Below are 21,805 nucleotides of genomic sequence, written 5' to 3'. Positions count from 1 at the left end.
TAGCAAGTCAGATATGAGTTAGTTGTAGAATGCTAATCCTAAATACTTTTAAAAGTAAAATTTTTGGTATTTTAATTTCAAACTTTTTATCTCCTACAGAACTTCGCTGCTCAGTATGATCCATCTAAAGCAGCTGATTTTGGCCCAGGACCTATGGTGGGTATATGATTTAGCACTTGATAACTTTCATAGATAATGTGTTTAGTATTTTCCTTTGAGTCTAATACAGCTGTATTCATGCAAAGCATAGTTTTAAAATTAGCATTTTGATCTTTCGTTGAGTCAGACTGTAATCTGATCCTATGATGTAAGGCAATGTGAAATGTTTGAAATACAGTCTTAGGACTTGAAATATGGTCTTAGGACTGTATATTTAACTTCAATACAGCACTACTGGGTCTTGTGCTTTAATTCTGGCTGTTGACCACGCTTTTATGAATCAGTGAATCTCAGATGTGTCAAATAACACACATGCTTTGATATAATATTACTTTACCCATATTGAGACAGAAGATTGTGTTTTAGGCATGAGATTGATTGCAAAGCTGCTCGCTAAAGCAGACACAGGTCTAGAAAGTAACTTGGTATCACAGCTCCAGTTGGTGACCATTTTTCTCCCATGGCTGTATAACCCTTTCAATATCCTTGGATTGCACAGCTTTGGTAGGAAGCTGGCCACCATCTTTGGTTCTCAACATCTGAATGTTAGTACTTGCTACTACAAGACTATTCTGAGGAGGAATCTTTATCGCTTACTGCATACTGTGTCCAAATTGAATTTAATGAGTCTATTGCCTCTCCACATGAATTTCTATCCCTTTCTGATGTTAGCAAATATTTTCAGTGTACATAGATAACAGAATATGGAGTTAAATTCAGCACACACACTGACATTACATACCGTGCATCTTATGGGTGAGCAGCAAGGACGAAGGTTGCCCAGGATTATTCTAGGTGAAATGCTTGTTTCTGTTCCTGAAAGTAATGTAATGTTAAATAATTTTTTGAAAATAGTTTTGCATCCATTTAGATACTAAATATAGGAAACTAGGAGTGTCTTTAATCAAGTTCTGCACTTAGTGTCTGACAATAAATTAGAAAATGTAGATAAAAAGTATTCCTTACAAGAAAGCTAGGTAAGCCATTGAAAAGTGAGTCATTTTTATCTTGTAATGGGAACATTTATAAAAGAGTTCCCATGAACAATTAAAACCAACTAAAACCTTAATGCTTTATTTTGAAACATCTCCTAAAAATTTGATTGGACAATAGAAGCCTAAATTAAATTTCAGTTCAAAGTTGTTTGCTTGCTTAGTAAAGCTTAAGAAAACTGTTAAGAAAGTACAGCAATCTATGGAAATTTCCCTTTTTTTGACCTTTATTTCAAGATATATGTAACTTCTAAATTAAGTCAAGGAGAGTATGTCAGCAGCTTATTTGGGAGGTGAAATGAAGATAATTCAATCAAAACCAGAAAATGATGAAATATTTATATAGAAGTAGATAATTATTTGAAATAGATGTAGACAAAACACATGTAAGAATTGTTCGATATCTTTCCAAAATTATGTGTGAACCTCTCAGTTTGTGGCAATACTGCCATTTATATATCTTTATTTTTCTTTTTACCTGTCCACCAATTTAATGCTCTTTTCCTCCAACATCTCTTCCTGAAAATCATGATAAAATTTACAGGCCCCAAAATACAACCTTTCTTAATGTGTTGTTATGACTCTCATCTTTAAACTCGGGAAGTTCATGCCCAGTAAGGGAGAGGGTACATAGAAGAATGAACCAGTGGATTTGCTAACAAGCTAGAATAGATTAAGAAGCTTCATTGCCAGGTTCCCAGCTGTAATGGTATGTTCCTAATCATCTCACTGGATTCTGTGCTAGTTCATTGTCATTAGAAGACCCGTTTGCACTTAGACTGCCTGTACAAATTCAGGCAGATCTCTTAACTTCCTCTGACTTGCTGTGGACATTGCATACTGAAAACTGTAATGCTTACCAGTATTTTAGGAATACCAGGAATTGGTGTTATAGATAAGTTTGGATAATGGTGATTATTTTTTTAAGATTTTGCAATTTTTCTCCCCTAGGGCTTAATGGGACCTAGAGGCCCACCTGGAGCATCTGGACCCCCTGTAAGTACAGTCTCATCTCTCCTACTGACTAACATTAACATACCTATAAAATTACAAAATAGCCTGTTCAAACACTAACAAAACCTCTCTCCTCTTCTAGGGTCCTCCTGGTTTTCAAGGTGTTCCTGGTGAGCCTGGTGAACCTGGTCAAACAGTAAGTACAGGTTTCACATACAGACACTGTTAGCATTTGAAATGGGGCACCAAAGTAGGCTTCTGATTCTTAGACCCGTCTCTCCTGTCCATGTGCATGTCCTTGGATGTTTGAATTGCATATTCCTACTTGATCCTGTTACAGAAACAGAACTGAACACTCAGATTCAGACTCCTTCAGACTGGAACCATGAAGTACAAAGTCAATTAGGATGGAAGGACCTTGCTTCAGTTCAGGGTCCAGCTATGCTCCAACTCAAGTCAGAAACCAGTGAAAAGGATTTTCTGAAGAATGATGCTTGATGTAATTCTCAATTTATTTCTAACAGGGTCCCCAGGGTCCTCGTGGTCCCCCTGGTCCTCCAGGAAAGGCTGGTGAAGATGTAAGTTGTTATTAAATGTTCCTCGTCTCTTGGGGCTTTGACTCAACTCTGACAGTAGGTTGTGGTTAAGCTAAGCATTCTATTGGCCATAGCTTTTATGTTGTACTATAACTGGATAGAGTAAATAAACTCCTAAAACATCTGTTTTATAGTACAAGAGATGTTGTATGTTGGAAATGTATAGGAAAACTGATAACCTCAAAATCTCTCCAAATATATTATTTAGCTTTCTGAATAGAGGAAGAGGGAAACTTGAAAGCTAACAAGCTCTCTGCATTTATTGAAAAAGAGAAACTTTGCCAATGTCTTCTTTTTTTAATAGTTTACTTAATTGTTGTATAAAATGAGTTTCCCTTCTCACTGCATTTTTACTGCATTTTTTTAGGGTCACCCTGGCAAACCTGGAAGACCTGGTGAGAGAGGTGTTGCTGGCCCTCAGGTATGTAGCAGTCTACTGCATACATTACAAAACACTTCTCTTATCAGTGAAATCTAATGATATATCTGAATTAACAGTCTAGTAATATTCCCTATATGCATTAATCCAATTTCAGTTCTTCAGGGTTATCGTATAGTTACCATTTTGTTTTGTGTTTTTCCCCCCTCAGTAAAGCTAGTGTAATCAGTAACAGAAGTGACATAGTGAGGAGTTACACAGGAGCAGGTGAGCAGGCACCTTGGCGTAGAAAGCTAAAACAGCTGTGCTGTCACATGTTAATGCATGAAACTTCTGAGATTCAGAACTGGAAAATCAGGGTGATTACTGTCAGTCTTGGAACAAGTCTGGTCCTGGGAGGTTAGGGAATGGACTGAATTGCTCACTTCAATGATCATGGCCCAAATCTACTCATTAATTTTCTTGAAAGGCATGATTTTTATTTATTTTTAACTGCAGTATATAATATGAGAAACAATCATTCATGTGCTGTGTCTTTTTAGGGTGCTCGTGGTTTCCCTGGAACTCCTGGTCTGCCCGGCTTTAAGGGAATTAGGGTGAGTCTATTCCTACTTTTTCCCTGAATAGTTAAGACTGACAACACTTTAGCGTACTGAAAACCCCTGGAAATCCCCTAAAAGTTAAGAATATGTATTCTAAGTGCATGAACCTCTTTGAAGTTTTTAGTATCTCCTGATATGAAAGAGTGATTAAAAAATATATATTAGGAAATCATTTTGCATGGGAGGAAGGATTTACCTTACAAGACTAAGAGTTTGTCTATAGCTATTAGTGGGAAAATATATACTTAATGTTATTTTTCTACTCAATATAGGGACACAATGGTCTGGATGGTCAAAAGGGACAACCCGGTACTCCTGGCACTAAGGTAAGGATGAAATCTAAAAATTTAGGATGCATTTGTAGATCTTTCTAGTGAAAGACATATCAAGTCCTCTCGAATTAGTCTTCCATGTTATCATTAAACATTTCTCAGCTGTAATAATCTATAAGTCAGTGGATCCATGCAGGACAAATATATGCACCTTAACATGAGAAATTGTTCCTGGAGCCTTATTCTTGAGCCCTCAGTCAGGTTAGTACTTTCAGTAAATAAGAACTGCAGAATTTGGCTCCTTATGATTGGTTATCCAGAAGCGCTTAAACTGATTTTTGATATCTCTGCTTTTCTAGGGATTGTACTTTAGGTTTTTGTGGGATTTTTTTGTAAAACACACTAAAATGAAAAGATCACATTTTTCTATAAATTTCTTCTGTATGAGGCATGCTCTAGTGTAAAGCTTTCTGCTCAAACTTTGAGTAGATGCGGTGCTCTTCTGAGTTAAGGCCATTTGATCTTCACAGTGTTTTTCCTTTTACCTTACTCAGATTAGTGCACCTTGGGAACATTATCCTTAAAACAATGTTTTTAAACATGGTCTAGAAACATATTTAGCAAACTCTCCCTCTCTTAGTTTCTTCTTCTCCCATTCCGCCTTAGTGTCTAACAGCAGTGTTCTTAAAAAAACACCATTGCAGCATTGAGTTGTAGGAAGCTTTAACTCTGCAGACTTATTCACAAGAGATGTGCATTCAAGAGCTTTTAACATAACAGTTAAAATACTAATTCTCCCTATTGTTTGTTTCTAATTCTCCCTATTGCTTGGCACTACTTGCTTAGAGTTACTAACTGTAACATAGCATTCTCCAATATCACAGCAAGTTGTTAATCTCCAGAAAAAGTTTGGTAATGAGATAGCAAATACTTGATCTGCCCAGTCTTTGGATATTAAAAGCAGACAAAGCAATTAAGTAGAGTTATTAATGAGTGCTAATCTGACTGGAAAACACAAGCATAACAAATCAAGGTCACCCATAACAATGCTAAAGGTAGTGATGAATGCAAAAAGTTGTGATGTTTGCAGCATTTAAGACCATGTGCATCAGGTCTATTCAGGATACCAGTGCTCTAGGACAAATCTTGTGACTATAGACCAGTCTAGACCAACTGCAGGCTTGTTGAGAACACTTAAACACTAAAGGGAGAGGAGTCATGTTTTGACAGCTGTCACTCATATCTCAGCTTTGTTGGTCTGAAGTTAAAAACATCTGAGGCAGATCCTTATTTCCAGCCATTTGACAGGAACTTTGACACCTTAACATAAGGCAAAAGAAAGTAGCATTCTGCTTCTGCTCTAGCTAAAAAAAACAGGAGCTGATAGATCTAAATGGGTAGCTGACTATCTAGGCCCTATCTCTTAAGGGTGTGCTACAGACTAAATATCAGAATAAAGAAAGGAGTAAAGAAAGCTGAGTTTGGCAAGTGAAGTGACTTGCTCTGGCCCTTCTCTTTTAAGAGAATTCCAATTGTCCATGTTCCAGTGTATGCAGGGACAGTCACAGCCTCTGCACCCTCAGGACTTGATGTTATTGTACATTGTGGTTTAAGTGGTACAGAAGACATGGACAGTAGGATTCAGCACTCGAATATCTCTCTAGATGGTGTTGTGCTATTTGTCTAATGAATCCTTTAAGTAATTCAAGCCTGCAATCTTTCTTTTTCATAGGGAGAACCTGGTGCCCCTGGTGAAAATGGTACCCCAGGACAACCTGTAAGTATTTCCTGATCCTGTCAAAAATAGTAATCTGATAGATATGATTCAGCCAGCTTTTTAGTCAATTTTTGTCATCACTGACACTCCAGCTTGCTAGATACCCTAATGTGATAGTATGTGAATATTTAGAATGGAACTGTCTGGCTGCAACACACCTTACATAGAGACTTAGTAGAAGAAAACAAAAATCTATACATTTTTGTTCAGTGAATAGGTATAAATGAGTTATTTTGATTTTTCTTTCAGGGTGCTCGTGGTCTCCCTGGTGAGAGAGGAAGAGTAGGTGCCCCTGGACCAGCTGTAAGTGTCTTTCATCTATCTGTTTGTGATCATGACCAGCCCCTTACTGTGGCTTTCCCTGATCTTTGAATCTCTTTTCAAACTTTGTTTATCATGTTCTCTCCTCACAGGGTGCTCGTGGAAGTGATGGCAGCGCTGGCCCCACTGGACCTGCTGTAAGTTCCAGTCTTGATCCTTGACAATAATGTTTCATTAGGCCTTGTGTCTCTCTTTCTGTTTATAGAGGATTTCTTGGATTTCTGATAAGTCATTTGTGTGGACATTTTTAACACAGTTCTTTGTTCCTTGTCAGACCATCACAAAAAAACATATTAAAACAAAAGCCTTTTGCAGACAGTATCCTGAGAGCCTGAGGATTTATATTAAACACATCTGTATTTCATTTCAGTTCTCCCACACTGGATACTTGAAAAATATATGTGACTGGGCATTTGAATTGCAGGCAAATAGAGACTTTATAGCCAAGATCTGATGTTATAATTCACAGTAGAACCAAAGCATTTTAGCCACCTTGAAGGCAAATGAGTTACCATAGAAAAAATATTCTGGAGCTGCTGGCTTCAGAGGTGCTACTCTGAATGGGCAGCAGCAGGGAGTTGCATTGGGTCCCAGCATCTACACCAGGCTAAAGTTATTTTACACATATGATGCTATAAACATTCTGTATAGTATTTATTAACACTCTTTAAAAAAAAAACAAAAAAACAAAAAAACCTAAAGAAATATCGTTATATTCTCCTTGCCACTGGGAATTTAAAACATAAAAGAGTCACTGTCATGGCAGTTCAGAAAACTTCTATTTTCATACATATGTTACAGGGCATTTAGTCTTCCTACTTTTTTTGTCTTTTTTTTTTTCTTCTTATGCAAAACCAGTGAGAATTCCAGGTACCCAGTTTATAACAACCACAGTAGGTTATAGAATGTCAGAAGCCAATTCCTCTTTGCTACAGCAGCTGACCCATTTTATTCCCTTGAGTTTCTCAGGCAGTTTTATAACTGAAAGATGTTAGCTCACAAAAAAAAGAAAAAAAAAGGAGATATCAATCCCCAATAGCTATGAATTAGTTGAATATTTCATTAATAACTGAAGAAAAACTCTGTATTTCTTCTTGTATACATTAAAGAATAACAAAGGCTGCGAATCCATCAGCATATCTCCTTTTGTGGTGTCTGGGTACTGTACGCTAGGATGCTCGTCCCATCGCAATTATAAATCTCACAGCAGTATCTAGACACAGAAGAATCAGTGGAAGTTCTCTTCAAGCTGACGTGCCATTGGCTTTGCCATAAGAAAACAGTCTAGTGAAACAGCATGGGGTCTGCATGTGTTCCCTGCCTTAAGAAGTATATTCTGGGTATGAATCAAGAGTTTTAATACATTGACATGTTAGAATCAACTCCTGACCTCAGCTGCTGTTAAGCCTAATCCAATTTCTAGTACATCCTTACTGACTTCAGCCTAAATTGTGTCAAGCACTGGCTTGTAAAGTGGTGCAGAGATCTTACCAGCCCTTTTCCCACGTGTGAAGAAGGACAAATCCTGTCACCAACACAGTGCTCTTGTGTGTCACCAGTAGTCCAGAAAGACTGCTGGTGTGGAAACGTACAGAGGTACCCTGCACGGTAAAGGTGTTGGAAACAGCCACCTGATGCTTGCTGTTGCAGGGTGCAGCAATTCCCTTCATTCCTTGTGGGACTGTAGAGCAAGACATCTTGCCTTGCAGATAGACGCCCGCCTCTACTCATCCTCTGTTTAGTTTTTCTCAGGTGTTTGGCCTCAGGGCAAGGTTTTACCCGTCTGCTTAATTCACACTTTGTTAGCTGCACTGCAAATATTTTTCAGCATTGACCTTGCTCTTAATCATTTGTAATGAACCAAATCTGTCAGTTTGAAGATGCAAAAGGCAACTGATGCTCTGAGGTGGTAATGGGCAGAAGTGTCTAAGTAAATGTACATTTAAAAAATCTGTTTACTTCAGCAAGCGAGATACTTCTGTCATTGTCATCATTGAATACTTTTACACGACTGCTTCCTTTCCATTTCCTAGGGCCCTATTGGTGCTGCTGGTCCTCCAGGCTTCCCCGGTGCTCCTGGTGCTAAGGTATGAATATCTGCTTCTAGTGGTACATTTCATAGTCAACATGAATTATAGTAACTAGTGTTGCTAGGCAGCAAAAAAACCACCTTATCTGAAATGAGAGTGCTTTCTTATCAGGATCAGGTTGAGGGCGAATCCCTGTAGTATTTAGTTAAATCATATACGGATGCTAATTTAAAATACAGAAGTTATTTCCCAGCTGAAGATTGATGCTAGGCAGGTTCAGAAAGACACATAACCTCTTTCTATTTTTTTACTACTTCTTACATGGTGCATTTGTATACACCTCACAAAGGTAACATGGATCATTATAAATAAACAGAGTAGCAGTTTACATTGCTTTACAGAAGTAGTGGAGGGCCAAGAAGCTGCAATTGAGTATTGCACTCCTTCCAGTATAAGTTCTTGCAATTACAATGGAGAAACTTTTCAGATTTAGCGCAATACCATATTGCTCTTGTAGACTGCAACTTAGATAATTCAGTTTATGACTCTGATCTTAGCTTTTTTTTACCTGGGTAAGACTCTCATTATTTTGAATTTTACTTTGTACAAGGAAGGACAGAGGATTTTGGACCAGAATGTCCCCATACAGTGCATTTAAAAAATTCACTTGCCATTTACCAAGAAGCTCAAAGCTGCATACACTGACATGTAGTGTGATACAGTTTTTCATCCTTAACACCAATACATGAACTCCAGGTCACAACAAATAAAATTCTTATCTTGATCAACTTTAGAAGAAATTAGAGTATTGTTTGCTAGACCTCTTAATATTAACTGCAGAGAGCACAGGGAAAAAATGAGATCCCATTCTGGTTATTTTTATCAAAAGGCGAGACTTTAGGAAACCATGAAGTCTTCTCTGATGCAGGTGTGAGTGTGGTTATAGCATGTAATTTCAAGAGAAGATTGGCTGTGTGTCCAGGATGAACTCTGACTAGTCCAGAGAATTGCTGAAGAGAAGTTGTCATATTCATTTTTTGGTAGTAAACTTACAAGCTTCAGAGAGTAAAACCAAGAACCTTTTTCCTGTCACTTACTGCAATGTGAACACTATCCTTCAGCACTCCAATCAGGCATCTTTTTGCATTTTGCATCAGTGCAAATGGCATCTTAAGGTGCAAGATAATGGTCAATTAGGTCTCATACACCATGCATCATTTCAGGCCAATGCCGGAGTCACATGGCTGCACATAAGAATGTGATTGTGATCCTGATTTTCTAGGTCAAGGTTCTGTGTAATCCTCAGTGATAGTTTAGCTTCTTAGATATGCTGAGAATCTGTTGTTCCCATGCTAGCTATCAGCTTTGATGGGGCCTAGCTAGGCTTCCTAGCTAGCTTCAGTGCCTTTAGAGTTCAAAAAAAGCTCTCAACTCCTTGATTTCTTGGCCTCTGAAGTGGGAATATATATACCAACTTGTATTCTTAATGTCAGGCTGATATAGGATTACTCCACTATTGCCCTGACACTGTGTATGCTGATAGAGGGCCCTATCCTTCTCTCGAACAGGGTGAAATTGGACCTGCTGGTCATGTTGGTCCTGCTGGTCCTGCTGGTCCAAGAGGAGAGATTGGACTTCCCGGTTCTAGTGGTCCTGTTGGCCCTCCAGTGAGTAACTTGCCAGACTTTATCTATTGTTGGACAGGTGCACAAGAGACTCTGACCTAACCAGTATTGTTATGTTTCTTAATAGGGCAACCCTGGTGCTAATGGTCTTCCAGGGGCTAAAGGTGCAGCTGTAAGTACAACCTTACTCACACTTGTCTGCTCTGAAAAAAAAAAAAAAAAAAATCAGTTAATTCAACAGAAAAGATAATGGACTTATAATACCTTTTTTTCCTTCTGTTGGACAGGGTCTTCCTGGTGTTGCTGGTGCTCCTGGTCTGCCCGGTCCCCGTGGTATTCCTGGTCCTCCTGGTCCCGCTGGTCCTAGTGGTGCTAGAGGACTTGTTGTAAGTGACCTTTTATATTGTATGTCTTCATTTGAAAATTGGACACAGTGTCCACAGTTGTAAAAGATTTCCTCCGCATATATTTTTGGCTTTAATGCAGACATTATGTCTTGCTCCACTATAATTAAACATTGTAGTTCATTTCTGTGTCTCGCTGCCTGCTTCAGATGCTGAGACTAAAGAGGTTCACTTTGTACCCTTTGGGTGCAAGGACTGTTAAGCTCTATCCATGTTGATACTACCAAGAGAGAGATGTTGCAGCAATCTCACAATCAGGCCCTCAGTGGGTATCCTCAGTAGAAGAATCAGCCCTGGATGTTTCATTGTTCAATAATTGCCATTTCTAAGTATCTTTGAGATGTTTATTTTCATGCCTGTTAAGCCAAAAATACAGTTAGATGAATTGACTATTTATCAAAATAGAGGCAGGCAGGGCAGTGGATGATTAAAGAGCATTTTGATTCATGTAAAAGTTCTTCAGGTAAAAGAGATTTTTTAAATGATGCTTAATTCTATGCTCTCTTTTTGTTTTGGACTCTAGGGTGAACCAGGCCCTGCTGGTGCCAAGGGAGAAAGTGGTAACAAGGGTGAACCTGTAAGTATGGCAATATGTTAAGGTTTTTTTGATTAATAAAGCCTGGTAGTACCTGCAACACAGCATCTGATTTCTTCTTTTTGTCTGTTTGCTTGAAATAGGGTGCTGCTGGACCCCCTGGCCCTCCTGGTCCTAGCGGTGAGGAAGGCAAGAGAGGCGGCAATGGTGAACCTGGCTCTGCTGGTCCCCCGGGCCCTGCTGGTCTAAGAGTAGGTTTTCTATACATGTTCCAGAAGTAGAAGCAAAAAAAGAAAGAGGAGATAAAGCTGGACTCAGAAATGCAAATTAAGTAATTATGAATAATTACATTTATATTAATGCTGCTAAGCAAAGATCATTTGCCATTCTGAGCCTTTTTATTAGTTGGGAGCAAATCTATTTTTGCTTTGTATTAATGCTGTGTACTATCTTATCCCTGAAGTAATTAGAGGTTGCTTTGATTTATCCATTGTGCAATATTTAGTGCATTCTCTTTGATTACTCTTAAAGCTTTGTAATGAGATTTAACTGCTTAAATCAGATAATTGGTTCACATGTAGCATGAAGCAGAAGGTTTCACTTCATTGTCTTCAAGAGTGCCTAGAACCCTTTTCACTGGGTGAGGAAATAACTCAGTGAATTTCAGGAGACATGTGGCTTCATGCAGGAGCAGAACTTCACTGGAAAATAATAGGAAAAAAGACAGTGTTTCAACCAGGTTTTTTTTGTAGAGATAAAGTTTCAGTATTGTGCTTTGGGTAGGATACAGAGAGTCATAGAGAAGCCAGTAACTCCGCACAGAAGAAAGGCTGAAACTGTGTGGGCCAGGCTGTGGGACCCTGACTGCTGGTTGGAGCCACCTTTAGATTACAATGAACAGTGAAAATGCTCTGATACAAGCAGATTAGAATTTAAAGAAATCTAAAGGAAGTGAGAGAGATTTATTTCACAGTATACATTTACACTGAGGTACATGTGCTCAGAGCTGCACTTACCTCAAATTCAGCAGGCCTGCTTGGAAGGCTGAAATTTAGCAATCACTAATGCACCTTACAGGAAAAGATCTATGTCTTTTCTTTTCTTGATTTGCGTTGTGTTCACTTGCAGGGCGTGCCTGGATCTCGTGGTCTCCCTGGAGCTGATGGCAGAGCTGGTGTAATGGTAAGATTCTTGTCTGGGTCACTACTTCTAAACCATCTTCTTTTATATACAGATGTGTGATACTTTTTTCTACCTCTGCCTAATTTTATTTATTTATTTTGGTAGGGACCTGCTGGTAGCCGTGGTGCTACTGGTCCTGCTGGTGCTAAGGGTCCTAATGGTGATGCTGGCCGTCCTGGTGAGCCTGGTCTTATGGGTCCAAGAGTAAGTTTAAACTCTGTGGTGTAAGTTTGAACTATGCAAAAAGAAAATTACTTAAAATTTAGGGACAGAATTATTCAGAAATCCAACTGCAAAAATTCAGCCTCTGCTACCCATAATTAGGGCACTTCCACCACTCTATCGAAAAAACATTCTTGAGGAAATTATTAAGAAGCATCAAAATGTTTATTGAAATTAGCTTCTTTTGCATGTGGTAGCATTTGATTGCTTTGTCGTGGAGCAGTGCACCCTTGTACTGCATTCAGCACTGACTTCTGAGTGGGGACTCCACTTGTGATTATTTACAGAATGTGATCATTAAGATCACAGCTGAAGTGTGTGCATCCTCTATAGCTAACTAAAATAAAAGCAAACCCTGCTAAAATCATGTGAGATGGCTGATCTCAATTATTTCAATTTTATTTTGCAAAAGAGCCATCCACTTTCCACGGTGCTGGCTGCAGCCAGATTATGTCTATGTAACTGTATTTTATCTTAGTTGATCTTCTCTTCCCACCCCACCCCATGAAGTGGAAGAGTGAACTCTTCTCTTAGGCATCTGCAAATATTTAAGCACATTTTCTGCTATATAGAGCCTAAATTAATTTATCTGAGTGACACAGGTACTTACCTATAATTATCTTCAGCTGACATGGGAGCACACACCACCAAATTAAACTTCAGTGTGGTTTAGATTTAAACTTGATAGGAGATACAGTCCTGTTTCCACAGCGTATATTGATACATTGGCATCTGTCTGTGTATGCATACATGTAGGGAAAAAAAAAACCAAAACACTGGTTAAATTTTGGGTGAGTTGATTTCCTTGTAAAAACATGAAACCCTTTCTTCCTCAGGGTCTCCCAGGTCAACCTGGAAGCCCAGGCCCTGCTGGCAAGGAAGGTCCTGTTGTAAGTATCTTGCTTTTCATTCTGTTTCCCCGTTGCATGTGAAACATAGACATAGACTGAGATTCTAAAAAGCAGAGATCTCAGCACTAAGCTCTAACACAACCCTGTGTAAAACCAGCAATATTTTACTACCATATTACTTGAAAAGTAAGTGAGAAACTTCCCATTCATTTCTATGGATCTCAAATCTAGCCTGTGTGCTGGAAGGGGAAGAAGAAATTCACAGTTCTGCAAAAAGGAGAAAAATGGAGGGATGCATGAGCATGCAATGCATAAGCAGTGATTAAAAGTTAAAGGGCATTTGTTTCTTGTCAGTACACATTTTTTCCTAAAACTGAACTCTAATTAAATTACCCCAGCCATTTAACAATGTGCTTTCTTTTTCTAGGGTTTCCCTGGAGCAGATGGTAGGGTTGGGCCAATCGGTCCAGCTGGAAATAGAGGTGAGCCTGGCAACATTGGATTCCCTGGACCAAAAGGTCCCACTGTAAGTACAGTACAGAAACTTTATTTACTATGAAGGTATTTCCAGACTAATCTGTAGGTCCCCGACTCTAACAATTGAACATATCTTGTGTCATCCTGTACAGCTTATTGGATGGCATCTGCTTATATTCAAGAGTTCTGTTTTAAATTATTTTCCAGTTCTCTAAAATATGATTAAAAAAAATGGAAAACAATGTAATTAGTTTAGGAATATTTAGACATTGGAGTGATTAGAATAATATATGTCTACATTATAATTTCTTCATTTCCATTTTATCATTTCTGTATGTACTCTTCAGTAAAAGCTCTGTACAGGCTGGCTACCAGGCCTAAGTTTCAATTCCAGAGTCTTATTATTTATGGAGCACAATCCAAAGCTCACTCACTTTAGAAGAAAGCTACTAATTATTTCAGGGGGGGCTCTTGACCTGCCACGCAGAGGCCACAGATAGCAAAAATCATCTGCTGGATTTGTGGTGCTGTTGTACATAGAGACTGATGCATATATATATGTATAGTGTATTGCATAGGATACTATGCAGAGCGTTATGAATTATGATCTCAAAAAATAAAGGAATTGAGTTTTGAAGAGACATTTTGATTTGAGCTGTGCTTTCTAAGTGGATAGAATGGCAGATTACACTTGTGGGTGTTTTAGTTACAGTTAAAGAAATATTACAATAAAACTTCTGGCAAGGAGAGTATCTGTCTCTGTTTAGTAGTTTAAACTAAATCTAATATGAAATCTTGGCTAATTTTTATATCTTTTTCTTTCAACTTCAGGGTGAACCTGGCAAACCTGGTGAAAGAGGCAATGTTGGTGTTGCTGGCCCACGGGTATGTGGATATGTTTTCTTTTTCATACCCCTAGAGAGAAAAACGTAGATTTTGAAAACCTCTGTAATAAAATAGCATTGTCTTATGCAAGCATGGATAGATGATGAAATAGAAAAGCACCTGGGAATGCATTCACCTAGCTTCATGCCAGTGGGGACTATTACTTAAGGGATAAATGGAAACTACCCTTCTTGGGTATTAATTGGGTAATTCATTATGCGGTATGAGCTTCATATGAAGAGGAAAAAATAGTACACCCCATGCAAATTTTTTAGGACAGTGCATAGTTTCTAGTTTATCCTTCTTGTATTTAAGCGACCAAATAATTGGTCTATTGTGGGGAAAATGCTATCAGCAAGGTTCCTATAATCTGTAATTCCAAAATAATTTTCCTTAAGGATGAATGTGCTGCAATAACAAAAACAGTCACCAGAATTAAAAATTGTAGGCATCTTTAGTACCCTTTGACAGTGAAGCTCTCACAAGTAATGGTTAAGTTCAAAATACGCAGTTGGAGACCTTTGGTTTTGGCACAGAATCACTTTAGAGGGATATTATTCATAACGAATCAAAACTGATAACAGCTTTCTACTTGAACACATTTAGGGTGCTCCTGGTCCAGAGGGAAACAACGGTGCTCAGGGTCCTCCTGGAGTCACTGTAAGTAACATCCTCCTCACAGATCCAGTTTGTGATTTATTTTTCATTACTGGGATTTCTCATTTTAAAATCCATTGTCCTGTATTCCTCCTTCCAAGTTAATCACTTGTTTGCCATTTCATCCAGGGCAACCAAGGTGGAAAGGGTGAACAAGGTCCTGCTGGCCCTCCTGGCTTCCAGGTAAGTAACTGCGTGCTCTGCTCAGTCTTACCTATGGTTTACAAAGTAGGAAGTGCTTCTGCCTTAACTTGATTTGTATTCTTATTTCTTTATGCCTAGGGTCTGCCAGGTCCCTCAGGTCCAGCTGGAGAAGCTGGTAAACCAGGCGAAAGGGTAAGTGACAGATACAGTACTCCACAAGTAGGGGCAGGCATTGCATAAGCGTTATGTTTACAATTGCACATGTGGTGAAGCCTGTTGGGTCCATTTGCCAAAGCAAAGCAATCTGTGTTATATGCAAAGTTTAATAGCTCCTTTTGTTAAAGCTAGCCACAAATGAAGAAGGTTTGTTGGAATTTCCAACATAGTACTTATTTCAAAGTTTTGGTATGAAACTGAGGAAAGCCAATCATTACTTTTCCAGGCCTTAAGCAGCAATAAAATATGCCCCCCCTCCAACAGACAAGTCAGTACATGAAAAATATTTTACTTCACATTTCTTTTGAAGTCTTCAAGGTTCAATCTAACCTGTATTACTCCAACTGTGTGCTTTTGCACATCAATTGATTTACAATGGCATACAACTGAGGTAGCTCAGTAGTAATTCAGGCTCTAGGTTCTGTCCTGTTAAAGCGTGTGATATAATCTGCAAATGGCACATGCTATGTGTCATAACACCCTAAAGTTTATAGTTACATCCCTCTCTGTCCCTAGAGTTTACATTGCATGTACCTGAAAAATGAGCTTGGAATTTAATAGCTAACTCTTTCTTCAGATAAGAAACTACTATCTCAGGTGTGCTTTGAGATATTGTGCATTTTAGTCTGAAGATTTTCAATATGCTGCTTCAATTTGAGAAGCATTTCTATTTACTGCTAAGAAACAAAGCACAGTTTAAGCTAATGAGTTTGCTTCAGAAATAAGCTTTACCAATACATCTACTCTCTTTTAGGGTCTTCATGGTGAATTTGGTGTCCCTGGTCCTGCTGGCCCAAGAGTGAGTAACTCATCTGAAATTTAGTACAGACTGTCTTAATAATGTGTTCAATAATAATAGTAACTATACCTCCCACTTCACTTTATTCCTCCACCTGTATAGAGCTTTGTGTGGAGGCCATCCTGCCTGGCAGGAAAGTCCCATTTATGCAGAGCAATCAGTAGTTTATAAAATGCTTGATTAATTATTTGCTTTCCAAATCCCCTGATAAAGAGGTTGGTATTTAAACTCCTTCTAGTGCTTCTTCTTTTCTTCTGACTTCCAGACTAAATGTATTCATGACAAATATTCCCATTCACTCTTATCAGTCATGTCAATCAGTTTAAATAGCATTTTTCCTCCCTATATTTAGTACCCTGAGGCTGCATTAATAACTCTTTAAACTTTCATATTGCGAATCTATCCAAGCCAAGTTCCCTTTATCATTGTAGTGGCGTTTATCTGTCTCTAGCTTATCTTAAGCACCTTGTACCCAGCCAGAATGTATTTCATTCAGTACTCCAAATTAGGTTTTACTGAGGCTTTGTACAACAAAATTTTTACTGATGCTTTGTACAACAAAATTAACACTTCCTAAAAATACCTCACTACTTGTGCCGTCACATGTGCCTTTTTCATGTCTGCATCATATCGTTGTCTACGGTATATTACCTTTCCCCTTCTGTCATTTTCACCAGGTGAATCCCCCCATTTACAGCACAAATATTCATTTTTCTACCTAAATAAATGGCCTGGTACTTTCTATTCCTGAATTTTGTGCCACTTCTACTGTGACAGGCAGAGAGCAGGTTCTTCACTTCTTCTGTGTAATATGTCAGCCCTTCTTCCTGTTGGCAAGAGCTTCTACCTTTGTGGTATCTGCATATTTCATAAATACCTTTCTTCCTTTTCTGCTTCTCTTGATATTAACAAAATATATGTTAAAACAATGAAAAGATATATTAATTGGGGAACATCTGTACAACATAAGTTAGCATTCTGCATCACTGGCACGTTTCAGCAGTATGGTACTTCTCCCTGAGTCAGTTTTCTGGCCACATTATAGTTCTCATTCAAACTCCTAGATTCTCCAACATAACAAAAAATCTCCAATATGCCTTATCAGATTATTCACTGATGTCCAGCTTGATCACACTGGGATAATTTGAGATGCCTTTAGTAAAACTGATATTTCTACCTTTGTTAGATCTATTGTGCATTTAAGCCCAGTTTCTGGCTACCTCCGCTTCTCCAGATAACCTCTGTTTCAGAATTTATCCTTAAACATGTATAACATACAGGTCACATTAGTATGCTTTAGCCTGTGTTCTCCAATATTCACCAGGCATTTGACACTGTAAAAATAATTGTTTGCCAATTACTGTGCCTCTAATTTCACTAGAATCTGTTACATGCTCTCAAATTCATATAAGAAGCTCCATTTGACAATAGCATGCAAGACACTGTTACCAGAATGAGCACAGCAGCCAAAATCCATGTTCAAGAAGTACCTGTACTTTAATTGTCAGGTGTTACGATGATGCAAGACTTTAGTACTTAACTTTGCTATATTTTTGATAAAAGCTAGAGCAAATTCTTATGTCCAGTTTAGTTAATATCCACACAATTCTAATACAGTTCTTAAAGGTTTGTTCAGCTAAAAATGTGTCGCATCATCATTCCTACTGGTCAGTGCTCTTAAGCCTTTAAGCTACAGAACAATTCAAGGAAAAACTCAAACCAGACTGTCTCCTGTAGGGTGAACGTGGTCCTCCTGGTGAAAGTGGTGCTGTTGGTCCTGCTGGTCCCATTGGAAGCCGTGGTCCCTCTGGCCCACCAGGCCCTGATGGTAACAAGGTACGTCTTTTCCAGATGCCATTGCCTCCCTGTGGAATTCCTGATGAAGTCAATCCAAAACTCTCTTTCCTGAGAGCATAAGTGATTCCTAGTAACAGGTAGTTACCTATACACCATATATACCCACTGGGTCATTTCTTCACATAGTAAAGCTCCATCCCAGCTAGTCCACACCAATATTAAAGGTTTTAGTTTAGCACTATAGGCAGCGGGAGTAGAACTGCGGTTTGGGATCATTTTGAATACAACTTGTCACCTGGATATACTATTATTCTGTTTTATGATAGGGCCCAATATTTTGGGCAAAATTCATGCTGACTTCTATTTAGACCCACCTTATACACAGGAAGCTCTTGTGTCAAGTAAGCAGTATTTTCCCCAAAACATAAGCACAATAATGAGCCATTATCTACCAGAATAATGTTGGCTCAATGCTAATTGAATATGTGGCTTAGTTTTCAAGATATTTTGTGGGTAGTCTCTCCACAGAAGTTCACTTTAGAATATGGGACACCCCAAAGCTCAGGAGCCCACAGAATCAGTGTTCACATCTGGCACCTTCACTAGCTGAAAAAGTAAAAGTAGAATATCTTAAGATGAAATGCTGCTACTTCACACTGTTAATAAGCAAGCAGAATGATGAGCAAAGTAGTAATGACAAAATTTTGTTCAAAATTGTGTGAATGATTCGACCTGTCTTACATGATACGCTGTTGCTTGCAGGGTGAGCCTGGCAATGCTGGTCCTGCTGGTGGTCCTGGTCCTGCTGGCCCTGGTGGAATCCCAGGAGAGAGGGGTGTTGCTGGTGTTCCAGGAGGCAAGGGTGAAAAGGTAAGGTGTATGGTCTAACCTGCTTTGTTATGGCATGTACAGGTTGGGACATGTTTGGATTTCATGAACTTAAAAAAAACTGCAGGTTACCTCCATGTGACTTATTTACTGTGAAGCTGTATTACATGATGACTCATTAGTAGTGAATAAGTCAAGGGTTTGTTGGTCCAACAGACTGACTATTTTCTAAGGTTGTATTTTGATCTTTGCTCAATATTTGGAGTTGGTTTAAGTGGCAGTTAGTGCTTCACAGGTTTGGTTAACAATGAGCTTATCTTTACCACAGAAATACTAAAGCTGTCTTTGAGTACAGGCTTTATAGTAGGAATGTGCCTACTAGTCACAAAGGACTGAGTCTCTGATCCAATCCTTGACTATTCCAGGTGCAGTGACTATGATATAAGTAAATCGGTTACAAAAATCAGCTGTCTATAAAAACAGAAAACATTTCAGCCAATGTAAGCCTTTATATAAAGCTGTGAAGTCTGGTTGCAAGCCCTGTTGCTACCTCTGCTTTATCTATAAAATTATCTATAGATCGATTTTTATCTTTTTATGTACATCTCATTCCATATTCTCTTCTGTTCATTATTTAAACTGTAAACTGAAATTTCTAGAACTGCTTTATTTGTTTTGACTAAAAAAATCCATAGTCATTTAGCATAAATGAAATTGTAAGGAAATTAAGATGAAAACTGTTTGCAACTTTTTATAAAACACTATGTACTAATATGCAGATTAATGCAGAAGAGTAGGATATATTAAAAAAGGAGATGGAATAGAGTGCAGGTGTGATTTCTTAATGCTAGTGATGGCCTGGATGTAACTTTTTGTTATACACAACATATGTCATTTTGTGATCACTCCTATGACATAATTGTTTTTAACAGTTCTTTTCCTGTTTCAAATAGAAAGTAAAACATGAATACCCAAAATAATTTTTACATGTGGTTATTTCTCGACCAAAAGCAAAGTGATTTTGAGGAGAGATTTACATTCATAGTTTAGAATATATATATATATATAAAATAATGCATTTTTCTTCCGCTGTGTGTATTCTAGGGTCCCCCAGGTCTAAGAGGTGATGCTGGTGCAACAGGAAGAGATGGTGCTCGTGTAAGCATCTTTTGGTTCTACTTGAGTTTACCTTGCTACACCTCAGAACTTGAGTGACTGAAAAGGATGTTCAGGACTTATATCTCCCACTGCATTGCATTTTTTCTTATATCTGCTCACTTTCGATACAAATCAATATGATTTTTTGCCCTTTGTCCAGGGATGTTTAAATCTGGGGGGAGAGAAAAGTGATAACTTCTCATGCACACAAGCAGAGAAACGACATCAGCAGAGAGCCTTGTATGTTATAGACAGTTATTCAGTGTGACAATATCCTGTTTAACTCTATGGGCTCAGCCCAGACAGCTAATCCTAAAGGCAGCCTGCAAAGCCACACAAAATTGTCATTAATTTGAGGTTTTGGCTGTTTGGTCCTAGGCTTTATACTTTGGAAGGAAAACAGCTGAATAGATTTTGTTTTATAAAATCATGTGTCCTTTATATTGAAAACAGCTGGAAGAAAGTCACACACCTGTCTCCGGGAGGAAAGAGAAAAAATATTAATAGTCACTCCTGCTTACATTGTGTTAGAAATGACATCCTGTCTCTTGACCTATAGGGTCTCCCTGGTGCTATTGGTGCTCCTGGCCCTGCTGGTGGTGCTGGTGACCGGGTAAGTCTAGTCTTTGAATGAAAAAGTGTATTGTTTGTTTATGCAGTTTACCCATGCATGAATATTTAAGATGAGGGGTTCTGTAAAAAACAGTTCCATCTTTCTAATGTGCATGAGTTCTGCAAGTTTTTCAGATTAGGGATGCAAGTGTTATTGGGACTGTAGAGCTATTCGGTGAAGTTTCCCATAGCAGCCCCAACCTGTTCCTAAAAGGGCAGGAAAGAGATACACATCTACATGGCAGTGGGTTATATGGGGAGAAGATTCTGATGTAGGCTTTGTCTGAATTCTTCCCAGCTGAGGCTAATCTCACAATCCTCCTCACCCTGTGAGAAGAGCTTTTGATATGGTGATGAACCACAACACTTAGCTCAGAATGATTCTTTATCCTGTCTGAGTATTGTTAGAAATTATAAATACAGGGTGAGTCAAAACAGAAGTATTTTCAGTAGCACTCTCTCCATTGCCAAATGTGTCTGTACCACAAGGTCACCCCTATTCTGACTGCAGTGATGTCATAACGTTTTGGAAATCTGTTTTAGGGTGAAGCAGGTTCTGCTGGTCCTGCTGGTCCTGCTGGTGCACGTGGTATCCCTGTAAGTAGCAATTCCTACCACTGTTCCTGTGTCAGAGACATGATATTGAGAAAAATGCCCTTTAAAAGCCCATTCCAACTAGTCCTCTCTTCCTTGTCCTCTCTTTAGGGTGAACGCGGTGAGCCGGGTCCCGTAGGTCCTAGTGGATTTGCTGGACCTCCTGTGAGTATTTTTTGTACTGTCCTCCTATGGATGCCACACCATTGCTGTATTTTCTGTGCATGCTTTTCCAACTCCTTGTTCAATGTGTTTTTCTGCCCATAGGGTGCAGCTGGTCAGCCTGGTGCTAAAGGCGAGCGTGGGCCTAAGGGACCTAAGGGTGAAAGTGGACCAACAGGTGCTATTGGCCCAATTGGTGCTTCTGGACCACCAGTAAGTGCACTGTCTCTGGTTCCTAACTGTGCTGTGCAAGCAATATGGTACCCTGAAGGCCTTGAATTTTGAAAAGATAATTAAAAAAAGAAACAAAACTTCAAACTAGGCTGTGAGGAAAGTCACCATACTGATATTCACACATTATATAAACTTTGTCAATCTATTTATGTGGGCTCAGATTGTAAGTCTGGAACTGAAATGAAGAGAAAAAAACTTGCCCTGAAGATCAGCAAAATCAGTATATCTTGGACCATTCAGGGGGTGATTGTGGGTAAGTTCTGAGCTGAGGATGATGGTATCTTCCTCTCAAAGACAGGATGTTCTGTCACTTTCAGACCCAGTCATCCAAAAGCAAATGT

General features: G+C 38.8%; 1 protein-coding gene across 1 annotated transcript in view; it reads left to right on the top strand.

Annotated features, from left to right (window-relative positions):
• The window catches only part of COL1A2 (collagen type I alpha 2 chain), a gene marked incomplete at its 5' end in the record, with an annotated part of 40,158 nt that overhangs the window by 6,647 nt on the left and 11,706 nt on the right, over nt 1–21,805 (top strand). The window contains 32 exons of the mRNA XM_080339957.1: nt 100–156; nt 2,103–2,147; nt 2,248–2,301; nt 2,630–2,683; nt 3,069–3,122; nt 3,623–3,676; nt 3,955–4,008; nt 5,687–5,731; nt 5,981–6,034; nt 6,145–6,189; nt 8,086–8,139; nt 9,651–9,749; nt 9,835–9,879; nt 9,995–10,093; nt 10,635–10,688; nt 10,790–10,897; nt 11,775–11,828; nt 11,934–12,032; nt 12,887–12,940; nt 13,329–13,427; nt 14,210–14,263; nt 14,870–14,923; nt 15,050–15,103; nt 15,203–15,256; nt 16,035–16,079; nt 17,817–17,915; nt 18,639–18,746; nt 19,809–19,862; nt 20,422–20,475; nt 21,018–21,071; nt 21,180–21,233; nt 21,336–21,443. Of these exons, the coding sequence (XP_080196083.1) occupies nt 100–156; nt 2,103–2,147; nt 2,248–2,301; nt 2,630–2,683; nt 3,069–3,122; nt 3,623–3,676; nt 3,955–4,008; nt 5,687–5,731; nt 5,981–6,034; nt 6,145–6,189; nt 8,086–8,139; nt 9,651–9,749; nt 9,835–9,879; nt 9,995–10,093; nt 10,635–10,688; nt 10,790–10,897; nt 11,775–11,828; nt 11,934–12,032; nt 12,887–12,940; nt 13,329–13,427; nt 14,210–14,263; nt 14,870–14,923; nt 15,050–15,103; nt 15,203–15,256; nt 16,035–16,079; nt 17,817–17,915; nt 18,639–18,746; nt 19,809–19,862; nt 20,422–20,475; nt 21,018–21,071; nt 21,180–21,233; nt 21,336–21,443 (2,073 nt within the window). The remainder of the gene's footprint in view (nt 1–99; nt 157–2,102; nt 2,148–2,247; nt 2,302–2,629; nt 2,684–3,068; nt 3,123–3,622; nt 3,677–3,954; nt 4,009–5,686; nt 5,732–5,980; nt 6,035–6,144; nt 6,190–8,085; nt 8,140–9,650; nt 9,750–9,834; nt 9,880–9,994; nt 10,094–10,634; nt 10,689–10,789; nt 10,898–11,774; nt 11,829–11,933; nt 12,033–12,886; nt 12,941–13,328; nt 13,428–14,209; nt 14,264–14,869; nt 14,924–15,049; nt 15,104–15,202; nt 15,257–16,034; nt 16,080–17,816; nt 17,916–18,638; nt 18,747–19,808; nt 19,863–20,421; nt 20,476–21,017; nt 21,072–21,179; nt 21,234–21,335; nt 21,444–21,805) is intronic.

The sequence above is a fragment of the Nesoenas mayeri genome, assembly GCF_963082525.1.
Source record: "Nesoenas mayeri genome assembly, chromosome: 2".
Lineage (NCBI taxonomy): Eukaryota > Metazoa > Chordata > Aves > Columbiformes > Columbidae > Nesoenas > Nesoenas mayeri.
Note: the sequence above shows the minus strand (reverse complement) of the source record. Positions and strands in the feature narration are given on the sequence as shown.